Consider the following 14715-nt stretch of genomic DNA (forward strand, 5'->3'; position numbering starts at 1 on the left):
AGCGCGGGCAGGTACCGCGGGGACGGGGCTGGGAGAGGGTGAAGGAGGGGGGGGCCTTTCAGATTCCCCACGCGTGGGGGAGCAAAACCCATCTTGGGTGGGTTTTGGCAGGGCCGGTCCCTGGATGGGGAGTGTCCTCCCCTCCCTGAGGGGGAGAGCAGGCTGTGGGGAGGTGGGAGTAGGTGCAGGATTGGGAGGTAAAGAAAAATGAGCTCTGTAAAGAAAATTCACCTGATGTGTGGTCCTGACTTGGTGGCTGTTGGTGGTGAAGATTTCAAGGTGTTCCTTCTAATGGCTTTTTCTGGCTCGCCCTCAACCGAGAGCTTGGAGGAAGCATGAGACTCCCTGAGGGGGAGAGCAGGCTGTGGGGAGGTGGGAGTAGGTGCAGGATTGGGAGGTAAAGAAAAATGAGCTCTGTAAAGAAAATTCACCTGATGTGTGGTCCTGACTTGGTGGCTGTTGGTGGTGAAGATTTCAAGGTGTTCCTTCTAATGGCTTTTTCTGGCTCGCCCTCAACCGAGAGCTTGGAGGAAGCATGAGAATGTTATTTTGATGCTGGAGATCAGTTCAGTGTCAAACCAGACAAATTCAAGCAAAATTGAGTTCATAGCAGCCCAAAAATACCTCTTTCTCTGTAATTATAACATTGTTGTAGTAAAGCTCTTGCATTCGCTTAAAGGGGCATTAATGATTTATTTATTAAATGTAACTTTGGAAGCTGCTTTGGTCCTTTTTGTTCCAAAGTCTGTCTCTTGCAAGCAACAGCCTGTGAGAGACAATGCCATTGATGTTGAGTGTCCAGCATTAAACTAAGATTGGCATTTGCCTGGTTGAACTTCACTAAATTAATATAGGGGTAGATATCAAAGTTTGCGTTAATGCACTTAACTGATATGTGTGAGAATTATGTTTTAAGTAGGGTGTAATATTTGTGAAATGCAACCAGATTTCTGCAGTGATCTCGATGTATTTGATAACAGGCAGGAGAAGACGTTGTAGAAATATTTTCCGGTGTATTGAGAGCAACTCACAGGAGTCATTTGAAAATTAAAATTTGATGCTTGACATCCGGAGGAGATGGAGCGTGTCTTATGCATAAGTGCTTTTGGCTCTTTCGGTTTCAGATGCTCTCAGATGTGTTGCTAAGAGATTAAAATCAGAGTTGTGGGTGTTTTTTGTTTAACTGAAAAGACCTGGCTAAATCTGCTCCACTGGAGCTTTGTATCCAAACTTCCAGAATTGCAGGAATGTCTTCTTGCATCCAAGAACAGCAGGATAACTAAAGGACTGAAAATCACACCTGCCATTTGTAAGAACTTGGATGTGCTCAGACCTGCTCTCTCTGTGTTTTCCATGGTTATTCAAAACCTGATGAATGTTGGCATTTTCTGGAAACCTGTTATCATGGGCAGCTAACTGCAGCTTAATGCCAGCCTCCTGGAACTGGTTCTGTGGGACAGGCTGCCCGGGGAAGTTGTGGAGTCACCATCCCTGGAAGCGTTCAAAAAACATATAGGTGTGGTGCTTAAAGACATGGTTTAGTGGTGGACTGCGCAGTGCTGGGTTAGTGGTTGGGCTTCATGATTTTAAAGGTCTTTCTCACCCTAAACAACTCTGATTCTATGCTGTAAAATAGTAAAAACGTACTGAAAATGCTGCATGGGGTTACCCAGCTCGTACTGGTTTTAATCAGTACCTTTCTTTTTAGTCTCTACTGTTAGTTTCTGCCTAGGCTGAAGGCATGGTCTTGTTGGGGATGGACAAACATACTTTTGTTGGGAGCTTCTCGTTATATTCTTGAGGTGGCTTGGAACATGGGAATGCCTTCTGTGGCATTATGGGATGCTGGCAGTGTTTGGCTGTAGCTGGTGTGTCATCAGGGGTGAGAGACCCCCCATGTCAGAGGGGCAGAAGGCTGCACTGTCCTGCCCCAGCTCCCAGACTAGTCCTTCACCCTTTGAGCTCGCAGGAAAAATGCTGTCAAAGAGGTTTCCATTCCTCTTGCTGTTTTATTTGTTTGAAGGGCTGCATGAATTAGCAACAACATTGTTCTGGGTTCTTGTTTTTCACATTTTTCTTCTGGAATCTGATTATAATAGAAAGAGACTTTTACCCCCAAAATGAGAATTTTCTTCCGAGAGTTCAGATTCATGTTGTTGTTATGCAAGTCTCCACGACAGTTTTACTTTGTGGTTGTTTTCAGTGTACATGTTGCTCTTCCTGTGCAAAAAGACTGTGTTCTTACCCTGGACATCTTTTATAGTCTAGATTAAGAGTTGGTAAGTCCTGAAAAATGCTAGGAAGGGGAACTGGTGGAATCGTCAATGATTTAAAATTCTTGCTTTCTTTTTTTTTTTTTTTTTGGTCCAGTGCGGTTTCATGAGTCAGACTGGGCTGTTGGGAGTTTCTTTTGAAGATGTACATGTTGGTTGAAAAACGCACGAGTTCCCATCTTCATCTAAAGAGGTCGCCTGGCATCCGATCCTGGTCTCTCTGTGTTGGTAAGACCACAGCATTCCTCAGCTTATTTCAGAGCTTGCTTTAAGGGAAGAGGGTCACTGAATAAATTTCTGGAAGAGCCCCTAGCGAAATGCCTGCCTTCCAGGTGTTTTCCTTTCCAGAAGAGGAATGGTTGTGCTTTGAACTCTTCCTTTATCATTGCCACTAAATGAATCTGGAGCCTCAGCGTGGCAGTTTCACTGTGAGACTGATCATTTTTCAGTCTCGTCTGGAGAACCTCAGAGGCTCATGGATAGAATTTTAAGGGAGTCCTGAAAGCTCAAGAACAGAAAGTTTATTACGTGCCATGCAGCAATATAAATGTGAAGCTTCTGAAGGGGCTGTTTAGTTAGGTTGAAAAACATCTCAATTTTCATGAGTGGAAGACTGGAGTGTGGCCATGCTGGGGTTGGATCATGCGTGTGGTTGATGGTGAGCTCCTAAGGACACCGTGTATGAAATGAGAAGTCATACAGGATGTTCTGAAAGGCATCTTTATAAGCACTACTGAATATGCAGGAAAAAGAAACTTGTTAGGATTGTACTGAGAGAGCTGGTGGAGAAAATCTGACATATCCTGCTTTCCAGCTGAGTAGATCTCACTGCAGCAACACCACAACGATGTCATTGCTTTCAGGGATGCTGTTGAGAAGATCTTTGCAGTTGCAGCAGCCACTGGGGCATGGAATTCAGATGCTTCCTTCCTCCTCTCTGGGAGAAAGGAACTGGCAGTTTCTGACACAACTTTACTGCAAAAGTTTTCTTTTGGCTCCATGGAGCACTTAAAGGGGAAAATAACTGTTGCAAGATTTGTGTCAGCACACTCCAAGTTGTACTGTGCTGAGAGGAAGTATGGTATAATGGTTAAATTGAGTCCCTCTGAGGTTTCCAGTTGTGTCACAAAATTTTTATTTCTGACCCCAGCCCCTGTGCTTTTGATGTCTTTGCAGAATGGAAGTTCTTTCATACTGAGTTCAGAGAAAAAAATAACTTGACTTTCATATAGTGATCTATGTTGCAATCACGTTTGTCATTTTTTTGAAAAGTGATGTTTTTCATCAGGAAATTTTAGATGCTTTTTGAGCTGCTTATTTGTCCTAATTCTCTCCTCTTTCCTCCTAGGAATAGCCTCCATAGGTTTGGCTGCTGCTTATTATAGTGCAGGTAATGACCTATCACTTTTTGGGAAGAATTGTTTCTTTCCTGTTGATCTGTCTTTCATGGTGATGACTCCTCTGCAGCTTCTGGCTGGCCTTACAAAGGTAGTGGAGGTACCTCTCCCACTTTGTGGTGTGAATAATAAAACCAATAATAGCTGTTGCCTCTGTGACTTGCTGTGCTTTAATGCTCTATTTCTTACTCAGCCTGCTTTTCCATCTGCAAGTATTTTTAATAATGATATTTAGTACTCAGTGGCATTTTGTACTTTCAGTGTTTTATAAATGTGATTAGCTGGTCCTCACAGCTCTCCTGGGAAGCCATGTAATGATTATTTGACACCATAATGAAATGATTACTTTGCCTTTGACGGAAGTTCTCTGTTTCTCTGGAAACTGTCACATCATCACTAGCAGAGATTACTCATCCGAGCACCTTTAGAGATCAGACAGCTACTGCTGCTTCCTCCCCCTGCAATACAGCAGACTGCACCAAATGCCAGCTGTCTTTCCATCGATGGGATTTATCCTGGAAGCTGCCCTGTGGTTCTTGTGCTGCATCCTATTAACGTCAAATTTTAAAACTTAATAGTGTGTAGGAATGTGCTACCAATACAACCCACGAATTTTTATTTAAAGAGCAAAATGCAGTGAAAGCTGCTTGAGCCACCAGCTAAATCAGCCTTGCTTTTCTTAAGACATTGCAACAAAGTTTTCTGAAACAATCCTGAGCACAGTTCTACTGTGCCTTCAGATAAAAACCTGAGTGAGCAAATTGTTCAGGCTGTGACATGTAAACATTTCCAGGACATGGAATGGAAATGTTTGTTTGTCAAGAGGACCAACTGCTTCCTTTTATGCAGAAACATGTTTGCTTCATTGAATTTTCGTTGTCCTTAAGTCCTCTGCAGCACAAATATTTGGTGTTTGACAGCAGGTTGGCAGTTTTGTAGATGCCTTTTAAAATGCCTTTGCTTGTAGAGAAGAGAAAGATGTGATGTTACAACCTTGCCAATAATACATATGCTTATAATTCTGCGTGGTTTGAAGCCCAGCGTGAATGAAGTCTCTGAAAAATATGAAGACTTTCTGTGTTTTCATCCTGGGAAAGAGCTGTAAAATAGCTTATAGTACAACTAAAGGCAAAAATGTTCCATCAGAGAAACCTTTTCTCCTTTCGTTGCTTTTAAAGGGAGCTTGTTGGTTTCAGGATTGTTTGAATACCAAAGAAGGGGGGAAAAAAGCTAAATTTATGCACTTTTTGCATTGTTCAGACAGCTTGGCATGGAAGCTTTTCTACATGGCTGGGTGTTTCTTTGTGGCAGCACAGAATCTGGAGCAGTGGGAGGTAAGATGCTGAACTCAGGAAATGAGTGTCTGTGAGTAGGAAGCAGTTGGCAGATGCTGATTCCAGCAGCCCCACGCACTTGCTTAGTCCAAACAGAAAAGTTATGCTTTTCGTTTTGAGGAAACCCTCTGGGGTTGCTATACAGGGACTAGAATTAGGGCAATAAATCTTTCACTACACAAGCATGAAAATTTGAAGCTAAACATAGGGGTATTTTTAAAGGGAGACTTTCCCCAAAATGTTCTGTCATATAAAAGAGGGAGGATGATCAGCACATTCAGCTGCACAACATGATTTTGAACTTACCCTTCAAGCTAATGGCAGAGCAACCATTAAATAAAGGAGCTCTAACCTTCCAGACTGCTCAGCTGTTTTTCTCTGGGACAAGCATGGTATATGCTGGTTTAGAATCTCATGGATGTTGATTTGGTAGGAGCAGGACTGAGAGCAATAAGCCACCTTGTCGCCTTGCTGACCTGAGTTGTGTTAGAATGAGCAACTCACCTAAAGAGAATGAGATCCTCTTTTCAGCGAATGTCAGGGATATTTGAGATCTGTGTAAGCCTGGCCCACAGAGCACAGCACTGGAATGTCAAATTCACCAGAAGTGAAAATTATGGGAGTTACAAGTTGGTGTTCAAATTTGCTTCTAGGCAATGTTTTTATTACATGAGAAATGTGGCAAGAGGGACAATGAACCCACTTCTGACTCCCTACTAGAAGTCACAGGAGATATGGTAAAGTCTCTGTTAAAACCAAGAGCAAGATTGTGATTTTCAGAGTCTAATAATAGAGGAATGTCTCTAAACTAGCTGTGTATTTTTCTGTTACCAAGATTTTTTTCCCACAGAACTATTTTTATTTTACTTTGAAGCATAGCTAGTGATGGTGTTTTCAGGAAAATCTTAATTTTTATTTTTCAATTTTTCAGGAAGCTGTATTTGATAAGAACAAGGGAACACTCTGCCTAAAAACATTCAATCTCTACAAGAAATTATTGACCTTATCAAAAGGAGGCAATGAACAAGGTGAGAAAGCAGCATCTGTGGTAGAAAATGTGATGAGCAGCAGAAGAGATGGATATGTGCCCATTTAATAGCTTCTCTGGAGTTCTGTACTCAAATTAAGTCACATCTGCTTCTAGATCTGCTTTGTTCCCAAGCAGCAGATGTAACAACCTGCCTCTCAGGGCCCAAATGCTTCTTCTCAGTGTGCTGAATGCATCTTGTTAATTATTTTAATCCAAGGTAACTAGGCCTACACATTGCTTTCCATAATAATCGTAGCCATTCCTTTGGGATGTTAATGTGCAGGTTTACCTTTCCCTTGGCTAGCCTGCTTGGCAGCTGGGACTGGTGGAAAAACTTAAATATTGGATCCAGAAGTTGAGATTCCTGTAATCACATCTGCTTTGGGGAGCAGGCAAATGCTTAGATATCATATGCAAAGGCATGCTACATCCTGCAGATATAGAATATGCATTTAAAGCAGCATGTTCAGGAGGCTCAGATTAATGCAGTATTTGGTCTCCTTTGGGCTTCCTGTTGGATTAACAGAAGTTGCAGTATAGCCTGTGAGGTGGTTGAGTCACAGTGAATTGGGAGTTCTATTGCAAACTAGGATCTTCTATTCTATTGCAAAAGAAGGATCCTTTTCCATGTCAGAGTTTTTATTCTACTTCCTACTGTAGATCGAACCAGCTCTCAGTAAGCTCAGAAAAGTGGCCAAATTTGGAATGACCTTAAGCTGAATTGGTTTTTAAACAGTTCATTTTGGAGATGGAAGATGTAGAGAGAAGGATGTTTAATGTTTCTGAACTTTCCTTTAGGATACATGTTTTCATTGGGGAGCTGAGGACATCTCTTCCTCTTTGATAATATCTGGCTTAGGATATTAGGTTTAGGATTTGCGTGAGGATGCAGAGATCAGCAGGTGCTCTGAGCAGTTAAATATTTCAGTATTTGTTCAGTCTCAGGAGACTGAACACCTGTTTGCTTACTCTGTACAGAAAAATAGTTTAAACTGCCATTAAAGCAAGTGGGAAACATGAGTAATAAAGGGTACCTCAGTGCCTGGCAGGCTGTACATCTTGTTCCTTAGGGCCTGTACAGCTACAGTGTGCTGCATCCACACCTGTGGATGTTTGTTTTCCCCGAGCAGCTCGGCAGCTGTTTGCTGCTGCAGGACTGCCCCGCTTGTGTGGGATCACAGCAGTGGTGCCCAAGACCGGGGTCCCCATCACCCAAGGCACCAATGGCAGTGCTCAGGCTTTGCAGTCATGCTAACAGCTGCCTTGTTTTCCCCATCTCTTTGCAGTCGTGGCTATGCTGAATGAGATCCGCGATGTGAACGTGGAAGAGGAGACCGTGCGCTATTTTGGGAAGGGTTACCTGGTCGTGCTGCGGTTTGTCACTGGATTCTCACACCCGCTCACTCAGAGCGCAGTGTTGGGCTGCAGAAGGTGCAGTGTGGACTTTTTAAAATTAGAATGTGTAAGGTGGGAAATGCCAATCACGTGGGTCAGTAATAGCCAACTCTTATATCTAAGCTCAGTTTTCAAACTTGCTGGTACAACCTTGTGTTACTCAGTTTAACCTTTCAAACCCCATAATGTTTCCATTTGCAGACATTTGGGTAACACCGTCTATCAGGATCATATTTAGATATCTAAGATCCTTTTAGTGCTGCACATCTGCTGGAGTTGCCTTCTTCAGCTATGCAATGGCAGAGGGGAGTAATTCTAGTTAGCAAACATTCAGTGTATTAGTTAACAGAAAATTTATCTTAAGCACTGATAATAAGGAACCTTGCAGCAGGGACTGGGGAAAGGACTGATTTGTTCTGATGTGGAAGGAATGGCTTGGTGTGGCATGCTGTCAGCCATGCTTTGCCCAAATGACTTTCCCTCTAGCCAGTTATTCTCAGGAATTAGCATGCCTGTTCTTGTCTTGTCAGCACCACAGCTTCACTAACTTCCATTGTTTCTTCTTTTCCACAGTGATGTGGAAGCAGTTGCCAAACTCATTACTAGTTTTCTGGGACTGGACAGAGTAGAGACCCCACAAGATTTCTCCCAGAGCAGCGAAACAGAGGCAAGTGATGCAGATGAACCACAGGTTAAATACTGATAGTCATTGTGAACTGAAGCAAGCAGAGGCTTTCAAACATCTGGAAAATATTCTGATCGTTCTTCAGATAAAGAAATCCCTCACAACCTTGACCTGGGCATTTCTCAACACGTGCATTTACAATGGGAGGAACCTGTCGTAGGGCACATTGTTTAGTGCTAAACTGCTTCAAGACCCTGCATGTGGACACTGCTGGCTTTTGAGCTTTGTCAGCTCATCAAACTTGTCTAGGAATAGTTATTTATTAATGAATTGGCTTGAGATAATTGCTTTTCCATTAATGAAGTGATGATACAGATGTGAACTTATGTTTATTGCAAACATTTGCTGCAGGTACAGTATATGAAATGTAGAAGAGTTGAATTTGTAACTCATAACACAATGCTTTGAGGTTTTCCTTTCAATATATGCAATTAGGGGATGCAGATTAGTGGCACTTTTATGTTCTCTACTACTGACTTGCCATTGGATATCTGTGGAAATTAAAGTCTGAGTGCCTCTCTTGGAATTCTAAATATCAGGCTGAGCAACCCGTAACCTTGTCTTATCTCGGACTCACCAAGGAGCCAGAAATAGTAAAGGAAAAATGATCTTTGGGATGTTCTACCTTAATCCTGTTCTGCTTAACCTCTGGGCAGGACAGAATAATCTTTCTCTAGACCTCAGTGTTTACTATTGAAACTGTGTATTTAGAAAGGAAGCAGGGACATGTGTAACTTTAGGTAGGGAAAAGACTGATGTCAAACAAGATGGTAGCCTAGAGTTGTTTAGTATTTCCTCACTTGAAATGATACCGAAGTGCTAAATAATAACTTTTTTAAGGTAGCTGGCATAGATTCAATGTTTGACTTGTAGCTGTGTTTTACTCCAGGTGTGTGGTGTCCTCTGTTCTGACTGATGATTTCACAAATAGTTAAAACATAATTTTTTTCAAGGTATTTCTGAAGTGAAAGCTACCTCTGTTAGTCAGCATATTCTGTCTAGAACTAGTACTCCATCATGCTTACGTTAACATATCAGTTCAACAAAGAAATTGTAAAAAGCTGAAGGTTCCTTCAACATGGTACAGCTGCTTGTATTGTAGTTCACTAGGTTTTATTTAGCAATCTCATGGTCTTTAGACCTGATTTAGAAAATATTTACACAGTTACTTCTAGGAGATCTGAACAGGGTACAAGGTAACTGTGTTGTCTGCTTTCACAGTGGGCCAGCAGGAAATGCCTCCTGGCAGCAGCCTCTCTAGGATTTAAAAGGGCCTGTGTTCTTGTTTCCAATCACTCTACCTCTACAGAGAGAAAGCTCTGAAAAGCTTTTAGTAGAAGCCACGTCCTGTTGTGTGTTCCAGCTTGGTCCGAAGCTGAGCACCTGCTCATCAAAGAACAGCTTGGACCAAGATTTCCCTTCCAGCCGTTCAGACCTAGGATGTGAGCTGAGAGGCAAAGGCTCGGGCTGTCAGTGGGAAGGTACTCACACTGCAACAGGGAGATGGCTGTTGATGTAGCTTGTCTGCAGCACAGAAGTGGGTCTGTTTCCTTTAAATAAGACAAAAAACTTGTAATCACATCAGGTATCAATACAGACCTCTGCTGTGTATGAACGTGGGAAAATGAGGTTGCAGGCAATTAGCTAACTTTGCCTTTCTTCTGAAGCACAGCTGTAAGCGAAGCATAATCATTAAACCTATTCAAAAAATACTGCAGGGTGTCACACTTGTAGAGTTGCTCATTTAAATCCACTGTAATGTATACCTCAGGTAACGCTCATTTTAGAGAGAGGAGAATGAGATTTGGGATTTGGAGGACTCTTTTTTTCCCCCCCACAGTGTAAAATGAGAACAGTGAGTGTTCCCAGCACTTCCAGTAAGAAGTAATGTCCTAGAGTATGTGATGGTGTAATGGAAGCACAAGGGCTCAGCCTGTGGTAACTGCTGCTTTGTACCAAGGATATTCAGAGGGCATTCTTGGTGTGCATTGCACTTACTCTGTGCCCATGGAGTGGACCATGGATAAAACAGACAAAACTACCTGCCTTTAGTCTTAGCTATGCTGGCTTTCATTTGTATTCCCATGAGAGCTGACATTCCATGGAAGATAGAAACCACACTGTAGTTTTCCAGTTCAAAATCAGCTTTTGAAAGGTACATCTGTTGCTCTAACCCTGCACTGCATCATGTGTCGTGCTTCTGCTGAGCTATAGTGCATCCAGCTTGCTGTGCATTCATGGTGTTAGTCATGTGTGTACTTATGGACTATGCAATATCTTCTACAAAGACTAAAACAGTGTAAGGAAAACTCAGAATCTATAGAAAGGGGAATGATCTATAGTAAGGTACAGTGTAACTTGAAATACATCCTGTGGAGTAAGTTGCCTGTTGAGTTGATGTGCAGTGATCACCTCTTTAGAGGTGCTTTCTAGTATCCCACTCAACACCTCAGTATCCTGCTGCGGTAGGCGGGGGGGATGGCTGCTGCCATGCACTGTGTGTCTGAGAGGAATATTTTGATTCCTCAGCCTTTCACTTGGAGCAGCTGGTGCCATCCTCTCTCGTGCCATTTCCATTTTGCATTTGGCAGCTGTCACTGTACCAACAAGTACAGTTTCAGTGGGAGCCTGAGTTCTGTAGTCTGAGCTAACAGGACGGGGCCCTGAGGACATTCTGCCAGGCTCTGGGTGCTGCCTGCGGGGCTGTGTCAGGCACTGCTGGCTGATGCACCCGGGAGCTTCCTGTGGCACTGATCTATCTGAGCCTTTCTGAGCTTGGAAATGGGACACTGCACCAATGTTATCACAGGCTGATGGGGTTTTCTCTTGTATTTCTCTTGATCCACATTTGGAGCTTCTGCCCTCAAAAACTTTATTGTTTGTAGTTGGAAGACATGGCCAGATGTGATGCAGTAACTGTGTGCATGTATAATTAACTTGCAATTGCTGTTCACATGGATTTGGTTGTGGCAATGTCTGTGCTCCTCAGCAATGTTATCAGCTTGAAGAACTGTGGAAAGCAGGTGCTAACTCAGGACAGGTTCCACTCTTCCTCTTTGGACAAGTCCTCTCTCATCCTTCTCTTCTGCCACTTTTTGCCATTCTGCCAAAGGCTTTTCTGGATGGCTTTCCTCACTTCTCTTAGGCCCAGCAAAGTCAAAGGCCCAGGAAACAGAGCCTTACATGTGCCTGCTGTAAAGTGACTTGTTCTCAAAGGAATGATGTGAAAGACTAGTTTTGGTTAGGAAATTGGGTACTCCTAGAAGACTTATTACAGCAGATGTACTCATTAACTTTTGCATTTCAGGCCAGCTAGAGACTTGTACCTGGACAGCTGTAGTTTGCATGACTTAAAAATTATTTAAAAACCTGGATAGCAGACCTTAGGTTAGATCTAACACCCTGACCCCTAAAACCAACCCCTTCTGTCATATCCTTTACCAAGCTGTGTGGTAAGTGCCACTTGGCAGATGGTTCAGCTTATGTTTGAGCAGCACAGTGGCAGCTCCTCGCATGGCTGTTGTGGGATGGGATTGTGGCCTTGGCTGCTGCAGCGAGCAAAAGCCAGAGTGCATCTGTACAGAGGGAGAGCACTGCTTTATGTAAGATGCAACCTCATATTCTGGTACTTCACAATGAAATACTCCATTCCTAGCATCAATTGTGCAAGTCTCAAAGAAAAGCAAAATATTTATAGTTGAGCTCTGACTCTTGGACTGTATTTATGAAGTTACACAGATACCAAAACCTTAGCTGGCTTACATAATAAATAAAGCGTGCTAGTTCTGACAGTGTCGTAGATTGCTGGGAGGCAAAAATACTTCTGGAAAATGTTTAGAAAGTGCTTTTTTTTTTTAACTTTAAAATTGCAAGTAGAATTTCAGCAAGGCCTTGTTGAACTGCCTTTTTTTAAAAAATGTTCATTGGTAAAATCAACTTTGATAACTTGTTTTGCATCACTGTAGTATTTTGTATTGTTTTTAATTAAAATTATTAAAATATTAATGGCTGTCTAAACTATTCCTTGGGACAGATCTACTGAAGGAGTTAACCAGGGGGAGGACAGAATAGAGGAAGCCCAAATACCTGCTTAGAAGTGACCCTGCTGACACTTTTGCAGCAGTCCAGCTTTTAATTCCATATAAGCTGATAGATCCAACTCTCCACTGGTGAATATTTCCATCTTCCCTCCTTTAAACCGAACCAACATGCCACACACACGAAAAAGCAGCACATTTCCACAAACATTTTGAGTATCAAAGGTTTTATTCAAGTAAAATAAAGATCTTGTTTAGTTTAATCTATGTGACAAGGATACACAGCAATTGATTCTTTTTAGATAAAAATCTGCATGTGGACCTAGTAACTGAGGCTCTCATTGAGTAAGCTGAAGCTTGTCTTAGGCTGTAGTTTTACTTCCTGTATCTCAGGATTTGTTCCAAGAAAATTTCAATACCGGTGCTTCCAAAAAAATTTAAAGAAAGGAATAAATGAAGCAAAAAAATTTGAATATTTGGAATATTCATGGTGAAGTAACATACTTAAATACAATACTTCTGAATTATTTCCATTTTGGTGAATATCTCAATTCTCCAGTAAAGTCCTCAAAATACATTGCTGTACATTATGAACAGTTCGACATTAAAGCAGAATAAACCAGCACTGCTTCCTCATATTTAGTAACTTTAGTCATGGCTCAGATAGGGAGAAACCTGGAAGTGCAGGTTGCAGTTTCAGGTTTTACACAGCTGAACAGATGCCTCAGTGAGTGGGATGGTGCTTTTCTGGGGGAATGAGACTACACTGAGCTTAGGTGATACAGCCCAATGTGTTGAGGCAGTTTTCCCTCCAAGCCCAGGTGTCACTGCCTCAGGAGCTCCCTCTTGCCCATGATGGAATGGTAGGACACAACTCAGAACACAGCTGACAGATGAAGGAGTTACGGTACAGAACATGACCCTAACATTTTTAAAGTATCCTAAATATTAGGGTAGAACTTTGCCAGGTCATTGTTATGTAAGAGTCTATTGCTACAAATCCTGAATTTGGAAGAAACTGGGTTTTTCTCCTGCCTTGTAATTACGAGAGTGAGCTGTGACTCACTCCTGCAGTTATGCAAGGGGAGCAAACCTGACTTACAGGCAGCTGAATTAAGGCTCAGCATGTGTTATGGCAGGAAAATTGAGCTGAAGTGTATAATGCTAATAAATTCCTTCATGCCTTCAGGTCACTTTTGTTTAACCACAGTTGATGCTTCAACTCTCAAGATGACAAATTCCAGCTCAAGGACTAGTTGCTGATTTTCACTAGCCATGTTTTCCCAGGGAATGAGTCAGACTAATTGAAATGCCCCTAATTTTGTGCTTTTATTGCTTCGTCTAAATCATCCACCACTTGCTGCAGCTTCTGTAGGCTGGGGTGGACATTCTCCTCCATCCATTCCTCTATAGTACACTTGTGGAAAACTTGCTCCATGGCTGCTTGGAGGTCTTGCACCACAGCATTCCACTTGGAGAGAAGACTGAGCAGAAATGAGAAGAAACAATGACATTTGCAGGTGAGATCTGCCTCAAGGGAGGGTTGGCTGCCAGGCCTTTGGAAGGGAGTACTGTCCTTAAAACCACTTTACGGGAAAAGAAGCATCTGGTACAAGAGCCCAAAGGACTTGATTTTGTTCAGATGGCAAAAGGTTGATGCTGTTTCTGTTTAAGTTCCATTAATTTTGGCACTTTCCTCATGCAAAGACTTTTGAAGTACCAAAATGTAAGCTCAAAAAAACACTGTACACCTTTTAAGTGTAACTGAAACCCACTGTGAGACTTGTTAGGAATTTAATTCTGGGTTTTATCAGAAAGAGTAGATGCAGTTGGATATTCACCTTACCACAGCAAAAAAAATTATAAATTAACCTTTTAGCATGAATTGGCATAATGTCTGGGAGAAGTTCTGAAAAGCCCATGGTGACAGGGAGCAAGGGGAAGGGCCTGGCTTTATTCCAAGCCCTGCCTGGAATCTGGCCCAGGGTGAGCTCCTACACCAAGGCCAACCTCTGCTTAAGGTGCAGCAGGACTGTGCAGGAGTAACACAGGAGCAGCTTTTGGAGACCAATTTCCTACTTGTTCTCAAAGAAGACAGGCAAAGATAAAATTAGAATCATAGAATAGTTTGGGTTGGAAGAGAACTTTGAAAATCATCTAGTTCCAATCCAAATATGTTGTATAAAAACATATTATGGATACTTTGTCTGATTCCCACTGATGCTTCTGAGATAATTATAGAAAGAGGTAAGGACTCACAACTCTCTGTACCTGAGTGCCCAAAATACGTCAGACTTTTATTTACCCTGTAATGCAAAACAAGTGGTGTTACCTGACTGCATCTGGCTGGAAGTGGTGCATTATGATAGGATGAATAATCTTCCTTTTCCTGTGGTAGGGGCTGAACCAGCCTGTGACATACCTGGAAATGGATGTTAGTGGGAGCAGTGATGAAACAGCAGCAATGTCTGTGTTTGTCACTGACAGGGACGCGGGGAAGGCTTTAGCTGAACTCCTGCACAGAGATGATGCTTGAGGAGTAAGTTTATTTAAGTCTGTATATC

The 14715-nt window shown here is 42.3% G+C and overlaps 2 protein-coding genes across 3 annotated transcripts in view; one reads left to right on the top strand and one right to left on the bottom strand.

Moving 5' to 3' along the window:
• CUNH17orf62 (chromosome unknown C17orf62 homolog) lies at nt 1–12119 on the top strand. Its single transcript, XM_008640554.2, has 7 exons — nt 1–11; nt 2371–2501; nt 3622–3663; nt 4931–5004; nt 5936–6032; nt 7321–7465; nt 8003–12119. The coding sequence occupies exons 2-7, from the start codon at nt 2417–2419 to the stop codon at nt 8130–8132; spliced, it is 573 nt and encodes a 190-aa protein (XP_008638776.1). The 5' UTR covers nt 1–11; nt 2371–2416; the 3' UTR covers nt 8133–12119.
• A 242-nt stretch (nt 12120–12361) lies between these two features.
• The window catches only part of HEXDC (hexosaminidase D), a 9265-nt gene continuing 6911 nt past the window's right edge, over nt 12362–14715 (bottom strand). For both annotated transcript variants that reach the window (XM_017743235.1, XM_017743236.1), the window contains exons 9-10: nt 14484–14573; nt 12362–13635 (exon numbers count right to left, since the gene is read on the bottom strand). In XM_017743235.1, the coding sequence (XP_017598724.1) occupies nt 13467–13635; nt 14484–14573 (259 nt within the window). In that variant the 3' untranslated portion in view covers nt 12362–13466. The remainder of the gene's footprint in view (nt 13636–14483; nt 14574–14715) is intronic.

The sequence above is a fragment of the Corvus brachyrhynchos genome, unplaced genomic scaffold, assembly GCF_000691975.1.
Source record: "Corvus brachyrhynchos isolate BGI_N302 unplaced genomic scaffold, ASM69197v1 scaffold148, whole genome shotgun sequence".
Taxonomy (NCBI): Eukaryota; Metazoa; Chordata; class Aves; order Passeriformes; family Corvidae; genus Corvus; species Corvus brachyrhynchos.

What these genes read in the sequence shown, in the direction of transcription:
- CUNH17orf62 (XM_008640554.2), top strand. Translation starts at nt 2,417, where the DNA reads ATGTACATGTTGGTTGAAAAACGCACGAGTTCCCATCTTCATCTAAAG. An exon ending in ATCCTGGTCTCTCTGTGTTG is followed by an intron (nt 2,502 to 3,621) that starts GTAAGACCACAG and finishes CTTTCCTCCTAG; the next exon opens with GAATAGCCTCCATAGGTTTG. An exon ending in AGAATCTGGAGCAGTGGGAG is followed by an intron (nt 5,005 to 5,935) that starts GTAAGATGCTGA and finishes TCAATTTTTCAG; the next exon opens with GAAGCTGTATTTGATAAGAA.